Raw genomic sequence first — 21,950 nt, forward strand, 5'->3', positions numbered from 1 at the left:
AACTGAGAATTAGAACAGCTGTTTGGCAGTCAGCCTTGGCCCTGGCTTCTCTGTAGCTTTCTGGCTTTCTAGAATCTATTCCCAGAGAGATGTTTAAAGCGGAAACCAGATCACAGTGTTTCCCGGACTGAATCCCCTCCACGCCTTCCCATCCCATCGGGTGTAATGTCAGAACTCCTCACCACCAGGACCTGTCTTGCCCACCTCTCTGGCTTCATCGCTGCCCCTTACCCAGCCCCTGGCTTCACCCACACTGACCCCTGACCTGCCAAACTGCCTCAGGCTTTAGAGTTTTGCACTGGCTGTTCCCTCCCCTGGGCTCTCATTTCCCCTGGATCTTTGTTTGACCCGCTCTTTCTCACCTTTCAGGTCTCGAATTAATTGCTTTTCACTCAGAGAGGCCTAAGTTTGCCAAATTTAAAATAGGTCCCCCTCCCACCCCGCTTCCTTGATCACCAGCTTCATCGTCTTTGCGGTCCCCATCGCCATCTAACATTGCCCTGTTGAATTCTTTTCTAAGGTAATGCCAGGTCCTAAAATAGTGTTTGCCTTGGGTAGGCTTTCCATAAAATACTGTTGAGAGCGATGATGGGTAAATGAATGGAAGCTGGGTGGATGAATAAATGAGTGAACGGGCGATGAAAGCGGCCCCCAGGTGGCGGCCCCTGCACACGGCATCCTCCCGGCGCGTTCGGACCCGGGGCGGAACCCGAGCGCGGAGACACCGGTTTCCCTCAAATGAAGCGGAGGACTTTTGAGGGAGCGCACAGGAAAGGCGGGCCGGCGAGCGACTGGCCTCGGTGAGTGCGGCGGGGCCGGCGCGGGGCGCGGGGCGCTGGGATGAGGCGTGAGCTGGCAGCCCCGGGCCGCGCGGCCGAGTCGCGGGAGTCGCGCTGGGTCGTGGGGACCCGGCGTCAGGGCCGCGGGTACGGGCGCCGCCGTGGGGGCCCGGCGCCAGCGTCAGGGGTAGGACTCCGCGCGGATGGCGGGGTCCCTGCGGTTACCCGGGAAGTCGCCTGTCCTGAGTTCTGGCCCCGGAGCTGTTTGTCGCTCGCGTGAGCGACCCTGACTCTGTTCCTCCGGGCCTGCACCCGAATCATCTGCAAAGTGGGGCCACTAGTTTCTGATGGATTGATTGGTTCATTCATCCCAGGTGCTTTGCTGGGCTGTCTGCTGGAGATTGCGGAGGCAGACCCTGCCTGTGGGAGCTCAAGGCCTAGTGAGGGACCCCCCCCCCCCACACACACACCCACCGCACAGGCGAGGGGGTCGAATACAGTTAGATATTGCTATTTCTTCGGGGAAAAATGAAAGTACCTGCTTTTCAGGCGCGACATGGTCATCAGAACATAGAAAAATTTAGACTTTTACTGAGATTAAGGAAGAATTCTGTTGGGTACTTAGAAGGAGTGTACATTGCTAATGAAGACGTCGCCTGTTGCGATGACAACTTAAATGCTTACAGAAAAATGTGCAGTCACAGGGTGCAGTCACAGCCTGATCAGGTGTGAATCCTTACAGCTTAATGAGTCCTTCAGAGCAGGTGGTATAATATATCCTTATTTGATTAATGAGGAAGTAGAGGCAGAGGCTGAATGACTTACCCAGGTCCTCGTGGCTAGTGAGTGACAAAGCTAGACCCGAGAATCTAGGCTTCAGGGCCCTTGAACCAGTGCTCTTTACAATACACTGGGTTGCCTGTGTGTTTCCACTATTTTTTTTATAACATATGAATTATTCATGGATCACGGGTGGCCTTTAAACAGACATATGGACGCTTAGATTGTTCTCGGACTTACTGGCATTCTTCTCCCTACCCTGGGACGGTTTTATCTGCACTCAAACTTGACCTCCTTCGTAGCCAAGAGTCCCAAGTCTGTATCTTCTACCCAGACCATTTCTCCTAGCTTCAAACTGCTAAATCCGGACCTTCATTGATCATTTCTATGTGGATGCCTTTACTCTACAAACCCACCCTCCAAAACCCAGTGATTGACATAATTATTACTCAATCAGTCACCCAAGAATGAACCTGGCTGGGTTCCTCTTCTCTCACCTCCTACAATCAATTAATTGATTACCAAGGGCTGCCAAATTTTATTTTATAAAGCTCTCCCAAATCCATCCTCTTATCTCCATTGCTCCTTCTTTCTTTTTGGTGACTAGGTAACAACTTCCTCCTGGCTCTCTTTAGCTTTAAGCTCAGCTTCATCTGATCTCTTTTACATTCTGCTATGAAGTGATCTTTCTACAGTTCCCATATAATCAGATCACTCACTTGCTGAACTCCCTTCTGGATTTTCATCATCTTCATCTTAATACCCAAAGTCTCTAGCACAGATTCAAGGTCCTTCCCGATCTTTTCCGAACCTTCCCTATCTTCCTCATCCTTTGTCTCCTGACCATTGTTTCTCAAAACGTGGTGTGGTGCTGACCTCCATTAGAAACTTGAATGTACTTGTTCACAGTAACAATGACAGCCCAACCAGAATGAATCAGAATATCGAGGGTCCTGCTCAGGGATCATTTTACACAAGTTCTCAGCATTTTGGCAACTTACATTCGAATTAGAGAGGCCTTGTTCTGATACTCTCCCATAGTTACCCTGTTCTTTATTTATATCTGGCTGCCTACTTGTGTTTTCCTGAACACTTTTTGGTATCTTTATGCCTTTGCACACATCAGTCTCCTTAATTCCTTTTTTGGTAACTCCTCCTCATTCTTCAAAGCTTAGTGTTACTGTCACTCCTGGGAAGATGTCCCCGACTGTGCACAATCATGCACCACTGTGTCGTGTCTTGTCTGTTGTCAGATGTGCCTTTGGGTTCTATTAGGTACCAGCTTGGACTGTGTCCCTGATTGATGGAAAGATGTGCTTTCTGGCCTGGTCTCACTGTTGTTGGGGATAAGGCTGTTTCTTGCCTTGGGAGGAATTTTAACCAATGGTGATGCTAAAGAAAAAAATTGTTTAGTGACACTTGTTAAAAAATGGTAAGGCTGGCCCTGGCCGGTTGGCTCAGCAGTAGAGCGTCGGCCTAGCGTGTGGAGGACCCGGGTTCGATTCCTGGCCAGGGCACACAGGAGAAGCGCCCATTTGCTTCTCCACCCCTCCGCCGCGCTTTCCTCTCTGTCTCTCTCTTCCCCTCCCGCAGCCAAGGCTCCATTGGAGCAAAGATGGCCCGGGCGCTGGGGATGGCTCTGTGGCCTCTGCCCCAGGCGCTAGAGTGGCTCTGGTCGCAATATGGCGACGCCCAGGATGGGCAGAGCATCGCCCCCTGGTGGGCAGAGCGTCGCCCCATGGTGGGCGTGCCGGGTGGATCCCGGTCGGGCGCATGCGGGAGTCTGTCTGACTGTCTCTCCCCGTTTCCAGCTTCAGAAAAATGAAAAAAAAAAAAAAAAAAGAAAAAAAAAAAAAAAAAAAAAAAATGGTAAGGCTGACTTTATTCAAGGGGTAGGGGGAGAGGCATGACCATGGATATGGACACCACTGTAGTGGGCATCTTGGAATAAGGAGAGAAACTGGACTCAACTCCATCGAGGACGGGTAGGGGATTATAGCCAAGAATCAGGTGGAGGTCAGTGAGTGCCAGTTTACTTAGAGGAAATATCAGAGATACGGGGGATTCTTAGTAGAATGACTCAACAGAATTTTTGCTACAGTCAGGCCAGGGTGGTCAGATACCAAGGGTGGGGTCATTTCACTAAACGAACGTAACAGGATTCTTGCTGAAACTGGGTTCTAGTAGGCAGAGGGAAGCTCAAGGTTGGACCTAGTCCAGTAGAGAGCTCAAAGGAGGCTGATTCAAGTTAGGTCAAGAAGAGAGTCTTTGTAGCTAAAGAAAGACTTTAGAGAAATAAAAGAACTAGAATCTTCAATGCAAGCAGTTGCTTTTTCTTAGTTTATTTACCACATACAACATGGTTATAAAAATTTTGTTTAAATATTTATCTGTTTAGAAAATTATTCATTCACTTTAGAGAACTTAGAAAATACATTGCACTTCAATAAATAAATGCCACCCGTTATCTCACAACCAAGAGCGGACTAAAATTTTTTGGTGTTTATTTCTGTTGGGTTTTTTTTTTTTCAATTTATATTTGTGTTTGGACATAATTGGGATAATACCAATTATATATAGTTTTTTTAGCCTGCTGAGTTTACTTAACATTGCATTTTTAATTTTTTTTTTTTTTTGTATTTTTCTGAAGCTGGAAACGGGAAGAGACAGTCAGACAGACTCCCGCATGCGCCCGACCGGGATCCACCCGGCACGCCCACCAGGGGGCGACGCTCTGCCCACCAGGGGGCGATGCTCTGCCCCTCCAGGGGGTCGCTCTGCCGCGACCAGAGCCACTCTAGCGCCTGGGGCAGAGGCCAAGGAGCCATCCCCAGTGCCTGGGCCATCTTTGCTCCAATGGAGCCCTGGCTGCGGGAGGGGAAGAGAGAGACAGAGAGGAAGGAGGGGGGGGGGGTGGAGAAGCAAATGGGCGCTTCTATGTGCCCTGGCCAGGAATCGAACCCGGTCCCCCGCACACCAGGCCGACGCTCTACGGCTGAGCCAACCAGCCAGGGCCTTAACATTGCATTTTGAGTTTCTTCCACACCAGCAAAAATTCTTCGGTGAAGAAAAATTGAAGTAGGGGAGAAAAGGTTTTCCTTGACCCTCTTAGAATCCCACTTGGGTCTGGAAATGAATCCAACAAAGACAGACTAACAGGAGAAAAGCATGCACATTTATTTAACACAAGTTTTATGTGACATGGGGGCCTTCAAAAGACATGGCCTTCCCCAACAGACAGACCTGAGGGTTGTATGCTAGGTCTGATGAAGAGGGCAGGATTAGGTTCACATAGGGTAGGAGGTGACTGTCGGAAATGGGAAACTAACGGGCTGCTTGTTGAGGATTCTGCTTGGCATCCCGTTGTCATGGGAGAGACAGCTGCTCCTTTCCTCTAGGTGTAGGGAGGGCACCTCTCAACTGAGGGCTTTTTGACCTGTTTCAGGTAAGTACAGTGTGTCCATAAAGTCATGGTGCACTTTTGACCGGTCACAGGAAAGCAACAAAAAACGATAGAAATGTGAAATCTGCACCAAATAAAAGGAAAACTCTCCCAGTTTCATACCTATTCAGTGCAGTTTGATGTGGGCTCACGCACAGATTTTTTAGGGCTCCTTAGATAGCTATCCCGTATAGCCTCTACAGACTCATCACTGACTGATGGCCTACCAGAACGGGGTTTCTCCACCAAACTGCTGGTTTCCTTCAACTGCTTATCCCACCGAGTAAAGTTATTCCTATGTGGTGGTGCTTTGTTATAAACGCGCCGATATTTACGTTGCGCTCTGGTCACGGATTCGAATTTAGCGAGCCACAGAACACACTGAACTTTCCTCTGTACCGTCCACATCTTGACTGGCATGGCTGTGGGCTGCTCTGCTGTATACACGGTTACATCATCATCTGCACATGCACACATGCTGCCACATCATCCTACAGAAACTGGGAGGGTTTTCCTTTTATTTGGTGCAGATTTCACATTTCTATCATCTTTTGTTGCTTTCCTGTGACCGGTCAAAAGTGCACAATGACTTTACGGACACACTGTAGGTGAGGCAGGGGAAGAGGTCAGAGTGACCTTCCTGCTGCTGCCATTCTCTCAGACTCCTTCAGCTTAAAATATCCAGTATGCCAAGGCGCCACCTTTTGGGGTAGCATATCCTGAATGCCATCACACTCAACAGTTCCTTATTGCAAGGACATATGTGCCAGATATCGTTTCAGGCACTTAGGGACACAGCAGTGACCAGAACAGTCCCAAGTCCTTACTTTCATGGGATGAGCTAATAAACAAATTAACAAGTGAGGGTCGCCAAGTGGCAAGTGCTATCAAGTAAACAAACAGAGTAAGAATATATATCGTCCCTTTGTCCCTTTGTGAAGTTGGGTTGACTTACCTTCCCTGTAGGAGTGTGTGAGAATGTCTGTCTCATTTTATTTTGTCATCGGTGAATATGAGCATTTCAGAACATTTGTTTATTTTATAGGTGACTAGTGGTAGTTCTTTGTCATTTGCGTGGCTTTGACTACTCAGGAAGTTGAACGTGTTTACATAGCCACGTGCATTTCTTCTCCATTGAGGTTTCTGTGCGTGTTCTCTGCTGATGCCCCTCTTGAGGTTCTAGTGTTTTCTTCTCTTTTTGAATAAGCTCTTTATGTTACTGATTTGATGTTGAGTCTTCTATATACACATGGTAGATTGACAAATACTCTTAAACAGTGTTATAGCGACAGTAAGAAGAAAGGGAAAAGAGGAAGCCTAGAATTCCCTTCCCTTTTTGCCCCTCCTGCCTCCTAATACAATGAGGTGAAAGTGATCAGAGGAGGAAGCAGTGTAGTTCAGGTGGAAAGAAGTGAAGAGAGAAATTTAAAAAGGTAGGTGGGCAGGTCAGAAGATGAAGTCTATGAGACCAGAAGGGAGAAGGCAGGAAGGGGCCAGAGAAGCCGTAAGAAGGAAAGGAGCGAGGGAAGGGGAACGGAGAGACAATGAACGAATGGAAGGCGGGGTCGTAGGGCTTCTGCGTGCTGACCCTGGATAATCATATATATGTTTTCTTTTTCTGCCTCCCTAACCTAGCAAATCTCTAGAAGATGACTGTGTTCTTTAAAACACTGCGAAATCATTGGAAGAAAACCACAGCTGGAATCTGCCTGCTGACATGGGGAGGCCACTGGCTGTATGAAAAACACTGGTGAGTCTCTGAGGGCCCCCACGCCACGCCACCCCCCCCCCGTTGCCTCTCGGGACAGGACTGTCCTCAAGGGCCTCCTGCTGAGATGTCAGCTGGCTTGTCTCTGTAGAACATTGTAGTGTAGGGAGAAAAAGGAGTGTCATAGCCACAAAGACAGAGGCTTCTTGTAACCAGCCCTGATACTGCAGTGACTGTAGATTATACAATAGTTGTGAGATGGGAAGGGGAAGAAATTGAGGCCCAGGCAAGACAGAGAAAGAGAGAGAGGGAGGCAGGGAGGAAGCGGAGAGGCGAGGAGGAAGGTCACCTGCCAAGTTAATAGTAGACCCGGGCTGGAACTCATGTCTCCTGGGATTTTTATTTCTTCAGTGTCTTACTATCGTCTCTTGAGCTCTGTCACTCTGGTTGCTGGACACTTCTGGATGCTGCTTCCACCAGCCTGTGACTTTCCTCACCTGTCCTTTCAGCCTGGGTTAATGTCAATGAGACAGAGACTCTCAGACCTTTTGTTTGAGTAAAGAATTCAGCAGTCTTGGGTTTTATTAGCCTGTAGGCCTGGAGGGAGGAGAGAGTGCCTGAGTCCCTCTTCTGATTTAATATGGTAATAAGATTTAGACAAACACCGTTTTTGCATAAAATTATACAGGTTATTAAGAGAGCCAATCAATTTACAGGCTTTGGGGGGATTAAGGGCTCCACTTTAAATATAGAACAAGTCTTTCTGCAATCCAGGTGTCTTAAATGGCTGCTCTGTCAAACAGAAGGCGAACAGTCAGACTTGGTAATGAAGTCCCCGCGTTAGAAAGGGGTTCACACTGATACTTGGGTGCACGCTTTCTGTTCACCGCTGTCGGTTGATGTTATGACGCAGTGTCTGGCTTTTTGCGGCTCTGGAGAAGACAGAGCCCCCCCTTCTAAGTATTCTCAACGCTAAGCACTTGAATTCCGTTAGCTAGTATATAAAGAACAGACCTAAAAAGCTTAAAGTTGGTAATATATAAAAAGAAGGGGGTGGAAAAAAGGTTTTAACAAATGGAATATGACACATATGATTGCCTTTCTTCCCTTTTGTAACTATACGTAAGTCCTCAAGGGAAGGCGCCCTTAAAAAACAAAATTCAGCCGAGTACAGTTGGAGATCTGATTGGCTTCACCCAGCAATTCATGAACCAGGCAGCATCCCGTCAAGGCCTGGAAGGATGCTCTGAGGAGTTGTACCAAGTGGAAGGTTTTGATACAAAGAAGGGTGGGGCAAGGGAGCTATTAACAAAAGTAAAGAAAGGATTCTTTTGGTCCAGGATATTTGGGGTGGGGAGGAAGAGACTGGGAAACGGTCAATCATGCCTCTTCTATCTGTGGGGGGTACAGAAGGCCATGTGACGAAGTTCTGCCTGACCAGAAAATTCCCGGCTGGTTGATTAAGATTATGTTTCCAGAAGAGGTTGAAACTGCAGTTAGATCGGTTGTTAAGTGCAGGTTTGGCATCATGGGCACGAGGGACGCCATTTGGGGCCAGGGTTTCCCTCTACCTGCTCCTTGTTCCTCCTGCTGTGACAGGAATTGGGATTCCCTTTGCAGGAGCACCCAGTGTAGGCCCTGCCCACGGGGGTTACTGCCATTTCTGTTCCAAGATGGAGATTTGAGGAAATGCCCATCTCCTCTGTTCAGGGTGTCTTTAGAGGTACCATAACCATTTCCTGTATAGTGGAGTCTTAAGATTTTAAAAAGTTCCATAAGTCTCAGCACATCAGAGTCCTCATTTAAAAAAAATGATTGTGGTAAAATACACATAAAAAAGTATACAGTTCAGAAGCATTAAGTACATTCACATAGCAGTGCAGTCATCACCACCATCCATCTCCGGAACGGTTTCATCTTGCAAAGCAGAAACTGTGTTTATTAAATACTTCATCCCTCCCCCTCCCCCCCGTACCCAGCACCCAGCACCCACCACTCTGCAGAGGCCTCCTTCTGAGTTGGATCTGAAACAGCTCGAACCCGAACTGTGGTAGGAGCCCGGGGCCTCGTTCTGCGGCCTCCACCTTGACAGTACCGGTCACCACTCCAAATGCAAAGCCCACGGTCCTGCTGTTCCTCTTTTTCTCAGTCTTTCTCCTCAGTGCTTTGGTACTATTTTGTCATTTCTTAATTTAGTCCTCTTTTTAAAAAAACTGTTGTAAAAAACGCGTAACATAAAATTTATCACCTCGCATGAACGATTTTGTGTGCAGTAATTAGTGTGAGGTATATTCACATTCGTGTGCAGTAGAGCTCCAGGTCTTTTTCATCTTGCAAAACTGAAACTCTCCCCCCAAACAGCAGCTCCCCACTTCCTCCTCCGCCAGCCCCCGCAACCGCCCTCCTCCTTTCTGTTTCTGTTAGACTGCGTTAGAGGCCTCCCATAAATACGTAGAATCACATGATATTTGTGTGTTGTGACTGGTTTATTTTATTTAGCATCGTGTCCTTAAGGTTCATCCATGTGTAGCATATGGCAGGATTTCCTTTTTTTAGTGCTGAATACTGTTTGTTACATGTCTATACCACACTGTCTTTATTCATTCATCTGTTGGTGGATACCTGGGTTGCCTCCACCTGTGGCTGTTGTGAATAATGCTCAAACAATGAACTGGGGTGTGCAGCTGTGTCTGAGATCTTGTTTCAGTTTTCTTTGAATACATACTCAGAAGTGGGGTTGCTGGACCATGTGATAGTTCTGTTTTTAATATTTTTTGAGGAGCCTCCATACTGTTTTTCATATCAGCTCTACCATTTTGCATTCCCACCACCTACACAGGGCTCCAGTTACTCCACGTCCTCACCAACACTGATTATTTTCTGGGGTTTTCTTTGTTTGTTTGTTTTTTGGTAATGGCTGTCCTAAGGGGTGAGATATCTCGTAGTTTTTATTTGCATTTTTCTAGTGACTAATGATGTTGAACATCTTTTTATATCCTTGATCATTTATTTTTCTTCTTTGAAGAAATGTCTAAGTCCTTTGCCCATTTAAAAAAAAATCAGGTTATTTGGTTTTATGTTGTTGAGTTGTAGGCATTCTCTATAACCCTTTATGAGATATATATATGATTTGCATATATTTTCTCCCACTTGATAGGTTGCCTTTTCACTCTGTTATTGTACCATTGGATGCACAGAAGTTTTTAACTTTGCTGTCATTCCATTTTCTGTGTGTGCTTTTGGGTCATATCCAAGAAATCATTGCCAAATCTGATGTCATGAAACTTCCAGTGATGTTTTCTCCCAGAAGTTTTATAGTTTTAGGTCTTATGTGTAGGTCTCTAATTCATTTTCAGTCTTTCCCCCATTGTGTTGTCTTGGCATCCTTGTTGGAGATCGTTTGATCATGTATTTATTTCTGGGATCTTGATTCTGTTTCATTGCCCCCTGCACCGTCTTTATGCCAGAACTACACTGTTTTTAATACTGTAGCTTTGTAATATGTTTTAAAATTAGAAAATGTGAGTCCTCCAACTTTGTTTTTTTTCAAGATTGTTTTGACTATTTGTGGTCCCATGAGATTTTGTATACATTTTAGGATTTTTTTTTTCTATTTCTGCAAAAAATGCCAGTGGGATTTTGACAGTAATTGCATCAAATCTGTAGGTCACTTTGGATAGCATGGACATGTTAGCAATATTATTTTCCAACCCATGAACATGGGATGTCTTTCCATTTGTGTGTGTCTTGAATTCCTTTCAGCTATGTTTTTATAGGTTTTAGTGTGCAAGTCTTTTGCCTTCTTAGTTAAATTATTCTTAAATATTTCATTCTCTTTTGATGCTATTGTCAATAGGATCATTTTCTTAATTTCCTTTTCAGATTCTTCATTGTTAGTATATACAGACGCAACATCATCTCTGGTGTGGATTCTTATGAAATGGCTCCTAACTGTTCTTGCACCTGCTCTTGCCTGTTTCTAACCTTTGCTGCACACCATTGCCAGAATAATCTAATGAAAAGTATAGACTGCTGTTGCTTTTAGACTCAAGTCCAAAGTTCTTACTGGCTTTCTATGACTTGGCCCCATGTGTATACATCTCTAACCTCACCACACCCTACATTTCAGTATAGAGACCTCTCAGGTCTTGTGAAGCGACATGTCCTTCGTGCTCTGGGTTTCCTTGGAGGGCCTTTGTGCATGCTGTTCCCTCATGGGGAACTCTCCCTTTCTCCTCTCCCCATTTCCCATAGCCGGCCTCTACCATGTCTCCAGGTCTCAGGTATTTTTCTGCCCTGTCTGGGGAGACAATCTAGGTTAAGCAGTCTTCCTACATTTTCCTCATAGTACTATGAACGTCTCCTATGCGGTGCTCATTACTGTTGTCATTTTTTGTTCTCTTTGTTTCTTCTCTTATAAGACTCTAAAGGGCAGAGGTCCTGCTTGTCTTTCTCAGTGTTGTTTCCAAGGTCCGGCACATAGAAGGTTCATGTCACATGCTTTATTTATGGAGGAAGGAACAAACACGAGAATGTAGGCTGAGTCCTCAGAGGGCAAATCCCAAGCCCTGCTGACGGGCCACTTCTGAATTCACAAAGCCAGGCTGTTCAATGCTCCCGAAGAAAATCATACACTACACCCACAGCCTGGTTACTCTTCTATTTCCCACAAATTTCTTTTGAAATATTCACAAATTCTTCAGTTTCTTACTCTACCTTTCCCATACCCCTTCTCGGACAACATTAGCCTCTATTTCAAAGAGAAGATAAAGAACTCTAGACCAGTGATTTTCAACCTTTTTTTTTTCATGGCACAAACACATACTAATTACTAAGGTCAGTGCCCCTGACTAAATACAACCATTTTCATCTCATGGCACAAATAAATTAGTTACTAAGGAAGAAGAGGTCAGGGCCCCTTTTTCTTTAGTAATTAGTTTATGAGTGCGTGAGAAACAAAGGTTGAAATTCACTGCACAGTCGCCTGTGTACACATGTGTTCTCTGTGTCATTGGATGGGGTTGATATATCCCCCTGCCCAGGCCAGCCCTCCACCCCTGCTCTGTGTCCCATTCTTTCCTCCGCTCATGTTTATCCTTTTCCTTACTTGTAGCTTTAAGCTCATCTTTCCTACTTCTTTCCCTCTACTTGTCACAATCTTCCTGGCTTAAACAAGGCATCTCTCAACTGGGACCCCATTCATCCACTGCCCCGTCTCTCTTCTGTTTGCACCGTATTCTCGAATGTGTGCCTCACACCTGCAGTTCCTGTCTCCACGTCAGAATCAGCTTATTCAGGTTTGGTTTCAGCCCCATCACCCGATTGAACCTGCTCTCGACAAGGTCAATAACAGCCTAAATTCAGTGGATCCGTTTCAATCCTTGTCTGCTAAGATTGATCCTCTTCGACCATTTCCTCTTCAGTTATCTGTGAGGTGTCTCTTTGCTCTGCTTGTCCCTTACATAAATGCTGGTGTCCCCAGGCTCCAGTATCATTCTGCACACTTGTTAGTAGTGTTTTCAGGTATGGTATTTAGATTTTGGACTCATTTTTCGCATCTTGTTTTTGTTTTGACGTTCTATGTCAGGGGTCGGGAACCTTTTTGGCTGAGAGAGCCATGAATGCCACATATTTTAAAATGTAATTCTGTGGGAGCCATACAACCTGTGTACGTTACGCATTATCCAATAAAAATTTGGTGTTGTCCCAGAGGACAGCTGTGATTGGCTCCAGCCACCTGCAACCATGAACATGAGTGGTAGGAAATGAATGGATTGTAATAAATGAGAATATTTTATATTTTTTTAATGTTATTATTTTTTTTTATTAAAGATTTGTCTGAGAGCCAGATGCAGCCATCAAAAGAGCCACATCTGGCCTGACCTGTGGTGGCGCAGTGGATAAAGCATCGACCTGGAAATGCTGAGGTCGCCAGTTCGAAACCCTGGGCTTGCCTGGTCAGGGCACATATGGGAGTTGATGCTTCCAGCTCCTCCCCCCTTCTCTCTCTCCTCAATCTCCCTCTCTGTCTCTTTCTCCTTTCTAAAAATGAATAAATAAAATAAAAAAAGAAAAAAAATGAACAAAACAAAAAAAAAGAGCCACATCTGGGTTGCGAGCCATAGGTTCCCGATCCCTGTTCTATGTTAATACAGTCCCTGGTCTTGTACAGTGCAGTCGTTGGAATGTTCCTCCTAAAAGGGAACTCTGATCACATCTGTCTTCCACTGACAACCTATGAGTTGCCCTCCACTGCCTAGAAGACAAAGACCCGGTTCCTTGGCATGGCATGCAAGGCCCTTCCTGAGTCTGACCTTACTTCCCTCTCTTTTCCGATGCCTTTTGCTCCCTCCATCGCCTTTAAGCTTGACCTCTGTGTTCCAGCAGTCTTTAAAGGAAGGCCTTTCTTCTGTTGGCCCTGTCTCTACCTTTGCATATATTCTTCCCTGCACCTGGAGCGCTTTTACTCTTCTTCATTGGGCCAGTAACTCAAAAACTGTGTCACAAAGCTATGTGAAGCAATGATGGCATTATTAGAATAAGAGGAAAGAAAAACAATATCTAATGAAGAATTACTTTGTACCTGGTGTTGGGCTAGTCATTTCCATGTATATGGTCTCCTTTAATCTTCAAAATCACCTCGCGAGAGAGGTAATAATATTTCCGCATCACAGATAAGGAAATTGAAGTGCAGAGGAATTAGTGACTTGTCTTAAGTCATATGGCTATTTATTCATGAGACTGGGGTTTGGACGCAGGTGAAACATGCTCTAAATCTCACATAATTTCTTTGCTTGTGACAGCTTTGGAGAGCAATGCTTACTTCAATATACAAATTGTGCTGTATTTATTCATGGCGGTCCCCTTTAAATGCGTTTTATATAACTTTATTAGAATTCTTCTGTTCTGCTGTGTTCCTCTTCATTTTTCACTGCTCAGATGAAATGCGTTTATTAGCGTTTAATACAGATGAGCAGGGAAAACCGGACACTGTGTTTGGGGAACCAAGACACGCATTGCAGAGCCTCCGAGAGCCTTCGGTTCCTTCTCCACGCCCTCGGTTTACAGCATGTGTTTTTTTGTTTGTTTGTTTTTTGTATTTTTCTGAAGTTGGAAACAGGGATAGACAGTCAGACAGACTCCCGCATGCGCCCGACCGGGATCCACCCGGCACGCCCACCAGGGGCGATGCTCTGCCCACCAGGGGGCGATGCTCTGCCCCTCTGGGGCGTCGCTCTGCCGCGACCAGAGCCACTCTAGCGCCTGGGGCAGAGGCCAAGGAGCCATCCCCAGCGCCCGGGCCATCTTTGCTCCAATGGAGCCTTGGCTGCGGGAGGGGAAGAGAGAGACAGAGAGGAAGGAGGGGGGGTGTGGAGAAGCAAATGGGCGCTTCTCCTATGTGCCCTGGCCGGGAATTGAACCCGGGTCCCCCGCATGCCAGGCCGATGCTCTACCGCTGAGCCAACCAGCCAGGGCCACAGCATGTGTTTTAATTTATATTTTTTGTCTGGCTCCCCTTCTGATTTGTTCTCCTTTTTATTTACCATTTTTTTTCTCTTTTGCTCTACCTCTTCCTTTTTTTGTCCTTATTATAGCCTTCTTCCCTGTTCGTAATATATGGGCAATTATATTTTTCCTTTATTCTAGGAAGATGTTCAAACATACAGCAAAGCTGAAAGAACTTGACAGTAAACCCCTGCCTGTCTGCTACTTGGAGCCTAGATTTTACTATATTGGCTTTATCACATATCCATTCATCTCTGCATCCGGTTGCTTCGTTCATCTCATCCACGGTGACCTGCGGACTCTGCCACTCCCAGCCCTTGTAGGGGGGAGGTCTGCTAATAGAAAGCAGAGGAGGAGGCAGTGTGGCATTAAGGGGTCTCTGGAGTCAGACAACTGACGCTTATAGCGCTGTGACCTTGGGCTCCTCAGCCCTGCTACATCCCTGAAGTGGGGATAGTAACAGTATCTCCATGGACCACTGAAGGGTTAAGGGGTTCCATAAATGCTCGCGATTATGAGTGCCTGTGATGTAATAGACACTGAGTACTCTGGAAATTAGAATGGGTTAATGCCGGTAACGGGGCAGCGAGGGATTGAAGAGACAGCCGTGGGAAAGGAACACAGGATGTGCCAGATGGTCTTATGGGACCGGAGCCTTTTATTTATTTCACCTTCTGTAACAAGACAGCTTGGGGAAGAGTAGTGTTCAGACTGACAGAATGTAACCACAAGGGGGCAGGACGGAGCAGGGAGAGCCAGCAAGCCCTGGCTGAACCATCATCAAGCATCCGATTTGGATTTGCGCTCTCTTTGTCCCTTCCATCACTGGGGACCTCGTCCTTGCCCATCCTGGCTCTGGTCCCTTCCCCGGGATTTTGGCTGGTGAGCCCTGGCACACACAGCTCCTCGGCTAGCCCTCCTGGCTCAGCAGTGAACGGAGGCTCCGCTCATGCCCCGTTCCAGCTCCTGGTTCTCCGCTTACTCCTCCAGTCACTGCTGTGGAAGCGAGTCCGCCGCCCACCTTGGCCTTGACCCAGCTCCCTCCTGCTCATTTCTGTGGAGCACACAGCTTCTCAGCTTAGCAGGAATTCCTGGGACCTTGGAGGTTTGTAAATCCTCTAAACACCATAAATCCCTCGACATGAAACGTGCGAAGCAGATGTGATGCTGTAATGATCCTGGGCCCTGTGTCCCTGGATTTTTGCTAATATTAGAGTTTTTCCTTCCTTTGGACATAGGAACATTAATCCTGGTTACTGTGCATGGGCTTCCATAAACTGGTGGGAGCTTACCTTTCAAGTTCTCTGGTCTAAAACAAGTGCTAAGAGGAGTAAAAATAAATGGGCATGAGTTTGCCTGAGGGGTGGGTGCAGTGTCACTCGGTTGTATTGAGAACTTGGTAGTAATAGTGGTAATAACAGCTAACACCTAAGCAGTGCTTGCCGTGTGTCACACACGGGCCTAAGCACTTGACGTTGATTAACTCATTTGATCTTCCTAACAACTTTTTAAGACGGTTATTCATCTCCAGTAGGATGAGATGAATAGCCCTATGCAGATGAAGAAACCGAGGAACAGCAAGATCAAGTAACTGCCCAAGGTCACACAGCAAGTTAGCGTTAGAGCCACGATTCAAAGCCTGCTACCCTCCCCTTCACCTCTCCCAGTGGCTCCGGTGTTTCAGCGGAAGAGACGCAGAGAGCTCTGAGCCGAGGGTGCCTGTGTCATGGCCCCACGTGGCGTTAGAGATGTCCTGCTTCAACCTGGGCCTCCCAGTCTCCCTCCAGGGCTCCAGCCTTCCCTGGGTCACCTGCTGGATGTGGGACTCGGGGCAAGTTAGTTGGATTGAGGCCATGCATGTCAAGTGCCTGGCACTGTCCCTGGCTAACAGTCACTGCTCACCAAAGGCTAGCTGTTATTGTTACTGGGTGACTGAGTGGTGTTTGGTTGAAGGAGGGGACAAAGGGAAAGTCATTTTTTGGCAACAGGACTAGGGTAATTGGCAATCTGGGAAGAGGGAAGTTGCCAGGAGAATTGGTTTAGGGCGGTGGTGTTCTGTCCCCTTTCAGACATGTTGAGTTCGAGACCCTGACGGGCTACAGGGGGAAGTGTGTTAGATCCAGGGGTAAATGATGCACGAGCCACCCTTGACCGGACCAGTGTTTTTTCTTTTGGTATGTGTCATGGTTTCAGTGATGTCCTGTGCTCCGTTTTCCAGCATCTCTGGGATTTTGGAAAAAGCAGATAGTTTTTTGACAGCAGCTCGGAGAGGGCCTGGCCTCGCAGTTGTGGTCCGGGGCCTGGCCGGGCGGATTCAGCCACAGTGGAGGGCAGCCCCCACCCCGGGCTTCTCTTCATCTCCGATCCTGTTGCAGTTATAAGAAAGCAGTTTGTTTTACTTTTGAGCTGTTGTAAGGTGTATGTCTCTCTGTGCACAAACAATTGCTAAAATTTGGGTAGTAATAGGTGCTATTTAAAGAAGCTCATATGCCTGTCAGCCCAGATTTGACTGGGAATCAGAATCGGGGAACTTTTCTTTCTTTAAGTGCAATGAAATTTCATTATATTCTCTTTCCTTTCAACTCTTTTGTCAAGTTATTTTTAAAACAGATTATTTCCTTTTTTGTAAACCACATTATTTATTTTGTTTCTTCCTGTTTATTGGTGTGGGGGGGGGTGCTGAGATGGAAGGGCAAGAGATAAATATTTAAGTTATAGTTTATTTTGTTTATTTTGACATAATTTTTAGTGATGTTTATATCAGTGGTTTTAGCCACTCCCAGCACTGCAGATAGAATGATCATAGCTGACGCTAAAACTAGTCCCTCTCTCAGTAATCACTGACATGAAATCTCAAACATTTCATGCTGGGCCACGGCACAAATACTGACAGTATAACGTGAGTTCATAGGTCAGAAGTTGGCCAGATCTGTCCTGTATCCTGGAGCCCAGAGTAAGGACCACTTTGCCTGCACTGTTTATACTGAACAGCTTATTGGGTGGCGGAGGGGAGGGAGGAGACAATTTGAATAGCTGTTACAATCCCTGGAGATTCGAGTACCTTGTTTATAATTGATACTCTGTGTTTGTTTGTAGTTGTGTATGCAAATGTATAATGGTCAGTAAAACAGAAAGAACAAGTGTTTTAATTGCTCAGTAAAGTTAATGTTCAGTATATGGAAGGAAAGCATCTGGCTGAGGATGTATTCATTTGAGGTGTTGGGTGAGAATGAACGGATGGAAAAAGAGCAGGTAGTAGGAGACATTATTGGGCCATTAAAGAGCCCAGTAATAGTTACGAGAATGACGTAGGAGTAGAAATCATTGGACAAGTGGCTAGTGGTGGCAGCTCAAAGAACGACGCGTTTCAGTGATAGCCAGAGTACGGCCCGGCGGTGGTACATCCAGGCTCAGGCACAGAGACAGCAGCCAGCCGGGACAGTCCACGGAGCTCTGCCACTTGGCTCCTGTGAGTATTAGGGTGTTGGGCAGGACCAGAAATCGATACTTTGTGGAAAGCTGAGGCTAGAATAAGAGGGTGAAATAGAATCAGTGCATGTTCTAGAAGGAGAAAAGAGCTGGGTGTGGAGATCTGGCTTCCCCTACCTCTGTCTTCCTCAGTCGAGTGAGGGGATAGTCTGCAGAATTGTCTCCTTAGGTTGATGGAAAGTTCTATAGAACTTACCAAAATGATCACCTGAGTTATGTGAGAGGCTCCCTCAGGGGATGCCATTTTTAATTAATTTTCTATCCTGAATTGGAGGGGGAAAAAATTGTGTGGAGAAAACCCAAGAAATTAGGAGGTCCTTGAAATCTCAACCAGCAATGGCTTGTTCTGCCAAAGGATACACAAGTACAGGGCGGGGCAAAGTAGGCTTGCAGTTGTGAGTAAGCGAAAACAATTTGTTCCTGTTTGTTGTAATAACAAACAATTTGTTCCTGTGTTGTAATACAAACAAGTTGTTTGTATAGTGTACAAACAACTATATACGTACTTTTACCCCACCCTGTATAGACTAAAGTGACTGGGACCTAATAAGATTAGAAGAAGGTGGCCTGACCAGTGGTGGCGCAGTGGATAAAATGTCAGCCTGGAAATGCTGAGGTTGCCAGTTCAAAATCCAGGGCTTGCCTGGTCAAGGCATATATGGGAGTTGATACTTCCACCTTCTCTCCCTTCTCTCCCCCTCTCTCTTTCCCCTCTCTAAAATGAATAAATAAAATAAAATTTAAAAATATTGGAAGAAGGTGGGTTTGAGTTTCCATATTTAAGAGGGTAAGAAAGAAAAGGCAACAAATTCGAGTTTTGCTGTAGCTATTACAAATTATTAACTGTTTTTATAATAAATGGAGCTTTCTCATTGAGGGGAAATTGAGTCTTTGGCCAATAAGTGCTCTTGAATTAATGACTAAAGAGTGTGATTAGGTTTAATTGGGCTTTTTCCTAAGCCCACTTGCAGGAAAGAAAAAAGTACATGACTATAGTGATCACTCATGAAGTGAGCTGACCATAGAGGGGGCATTTGCCTGTATACATCATTAAACAGTGGACGGGTCTTTATTGGTTTCATTTCTATCACTTGGTAATGTCCATAGAGAATAGAATAGAGGCTGAATGTTGAGAGAAAAATGCCTTGTTGAGGATCAGGAGAGTTAAATTCTAGTGCTGTCTTTTAGTAACTTCCGTCTAATGATAGACAAATCCTCAGGTGGGAAGTTTTCTCAAACATCAATCAGTTCTTTTCCAGGAGTACAAAGCAGATGGCGCTGTTGAGCAAAACGCAGCTTAATTGAACATAACCAGAATCCCTGGGGCTTAGAGACTCCAGTTGGAACTACAGAGAGAAAGAGAGAGACTTTGCCCAAATGACCATCACTGATGTAATGAACTTTGTTACTAATGGGATATTGTCACACCATTTGGTTGATGGAGATCAGGATGTGTATAGGGGAGTGAAAACAATGGACTAGATAATTTCTAAGGACTCTGCCAGCCATAACTTTAGGTTTTCAGGAACTGGAACTTGGGCTTGGACCTTAGATACAGGCATTTTACTTGCCCGGCTGCTGTAGGCCTTTGAGACTTGCACAAGGAAATAAAGACAGTAAGAACAGAGAGCAGAGACTTGAAAGTTGCTGTAAATATTGGGGCAGCCATGGTTAAACTTGGGCAAACTTATATGTCTGGGGTAAATCACTAATCTTATGTATTAGACGGGGTAAAACATACAAGTATTTTGGCAAAAGCCCTCTGGGAGGATTGACTTTATTGAGACACAAGATACTGCGATGCCTTTTGTCCTGGATCATTTCTCAGAGTAGCTATTTTTACTGGACTTTTAATTTCAATGCTGAGTCATTTATTCTTGTTAACCATGGACATGACTGACTCTTCCCTTTCTCCTCTCTCCCCTCCCTCCCTCCCTCTCTTCCTCCCTCCCTCCCTCCCTAATTCAGTCTTGGGAAAATGCTCTTAACTTGCTTTATATTATTATTATTATTAAAAATGTTGATTTTTGCATTGCTGAATATACCACCAACTGAAGAAATATACCCAGAGGCCCCATTTGACCTCAGAATTCCTGAACACAGTGTGGTGAGCTTGTTACTTGTCCGGAAGGAGGCAGTCTTACCCTTGTCCTTCTCATTTGATGGTGGACATTGCTGTGTTTTTCTTTGGCTGAACTTTCACCATCAGCAACAGAGAGGATGGGTTTTAGTGCCAGTGGTCACCTGAGGGGCTTCTCTTTTCTCTCCTCTTGTGCACTCTAAGGGGAATTGGAACTAAGACAGCCACCACTGACAGTGTGGGAATCAGTAGTATTTCTTCCTAACCCTTGATACTTTCATGACATTCGGGAAGTTCTTTATCTCACTGTGCTCCCAAGAGGTAAGAAGATATAAATGTCTTAAGCAGCAGGGAGTCTGTGATGGGGGGGGGCCAGGACATCAAGAAGAGATGCCATCCTTTGGTTGGTGGGAAGACCAAACCAGGAGGCCCTAAAATCCTTGCAAAACATTGACATTTTTGCTGTCCTCTGACAGTGTCTACCCTCTTGCACTGCCCATTTTCTCCTGCCTGCATGAACACTCTGGGTACAGAAGATCAAGCATCTTTCCTCAGTGGGCGTTCTTTCTCCTGCTTGGTTACACGTCTTTCTTTTGGGCAGTCAATGGTCAGCGTCTCCCCGTGTGTGCAGGGCTCATTGCCACAATCCATATTTGCCTGGGTCGGGGCTCGGTTGTGTGGAAGGTGGGGGTAATGTGGAATTTGAGAACGCTCTCCCACTCTGCACACGGGGGGGGGGGGGGTATCCTTTCTCCGAGGTTCACGTTCTTCTGTCTCTATGCCCATCCCATCCTCACATGGGTACCAGGCGGCAGCACCCCTGGCAATGTAATGATTATTTATTCCAGGAATCTTGGAAAAGGTACAGTACTGGTTATAAAGATCAAAACCTCGCATCTGTTTTGTGTAAGGCGAAGATTGTGTTTGCATACACCCAGGGAGAGCTGGTGGTAGAAACTGTTGTACAATTTGCCTCTGGACTGTGGTAGGAGGTACTGTTTTTAGGGAAATAGAATAGATCAATGTGACTTTTGTCTCCATATCAAGTTGTTATTGAAATTACAACTTATCTTATTTTGCAGTCCTAAGGTAATAAATAAAACATGTACAGTTTAGAATAAATCGAGAGCATCTCATTTCAGGGAGTGGCGGGCATGTTCGTGCTCTTTTAAAGCCTCGGGCTGAGTGACATCAGCAGATTTTTTCATTTTATAATCCAGACGCTCTCATTTTCTTCTGTCAAAGAAAACCTGCATTTTAGTTCAGAGCAGGTCTTTGAGGACCCTTTTTGATGTAACTACCTCTTGTAGCACCTCTTTTAAATTGTGTTTAACTTCAGTTTTCCCCAGAGACAGCATGGTTTAGCGGAGAAAACATGGGCTTGGAATTTATACACAGTATCTTTTTTTTTTTTTTTTTCTTTTTTCTGTAACAGGGTCTTTAGCTCACATTCAGATTCTTGGCCCATTAGCAATCTGGGATTTCTCTGATAACCAGATGCAGTCACTGGAGCATTTCCTGTGGTTTATCACTGAGCCTTTTTAGACGGTACGAGTTCCATTACCACACACGCACATGCACGCATACATATGTACCCACAACCTGGGGTCTTCTTGATCTGTTAGCGGCTCATGACTGTTGCCAGTTTTTTCTCCCCTCTTGTACTCACTACAATGATTCTTCCTCTTGCCTTTGGTAGTGATCGTCCTGAAGGCCTGCCCCAGCCGATCCCTTGGTTCAAAGCATGCCAGGTTCTCGTACAAAGAATAACTTCAGTTTTCCAGTTTTCCTACAGGACAAAGTCCGCCTGTCTGAGCACAGTGGGCTGCTCTCTCCTGTCCAAACATTTGCCACTTATTTATTAAACAGATAACGAGTCTGTGCTGTAGGAGAGAACACGGGCGAATTATCTATGACTCCAAGACAGTTCAAGTCAGGGAGGAAAGCTGAGACAATCAGTTTTGCGTGTGGTGGGGGTAAGGGTGTGGGTGGTACGTGTTTGGCCTTCTGCTTCTTAAAGGCTGAGGGGGTACAATGATAAGTCCTTAGAGGGGGCAGATCACTGTGCCCTTTAGGAATAGCAGAATGTGCAGAGTTTGTTGGGAGTAGAGGCAACAACAGGGCATGATGGGAAATTAGGACAGTGGTGGTTAACCCTTTCCTCCA

At 45.7% G+C, this 21,950-nt stretch overlaps 1 protein-coding gene across 2 annotated transcripts in view; it reads left to right on the forward strand.

The window, feature by feature from the left end:
* Positions 1 to 753: 753 nt before the first annotated feature.
* AGK (acylglycerol kinase) overlaps positions 754 to 21,950 on the forward strand; it is a 60,536-nt gene continuing 39,339 nt past the window's right edge. Inside the window, exons 1-2 of one of the 2 annotated variants that reach the window (XM_066362894.1) lie at positions 754 to 800; positions 6,637 to 6,751. In XM_066362894.1, coding sequence (XP_066218991.1) covers positions 6,651 to 6,751 — 101 coding nt within the window. In that variant the 5' untranslated portion in view covers positions 754 to 800; positions 6,637 to 6,650. Of the gene's footprint in view, positions 801 to 6,636; positions 6,752 to 21,950 lie in introns of those variants that run through there. The other variant, XM_066362895.1, reaches the window with a different exon arrangement.

Source organism: Saccopteryx leptura, chromosome 2 (assembly GCF_036850995.1).
Source record: "Saccopteryx leptura isolate mSacLep1 chromosome 2, mSacLep1_pri_phased_curated, whole genome shotgun sequence".
NCBI lineage: Eukaryota > Metazoa > Chordata > Mammalia > Chiroptera > Emballonuridae > Saccopteryx > Saccopteryx leptura.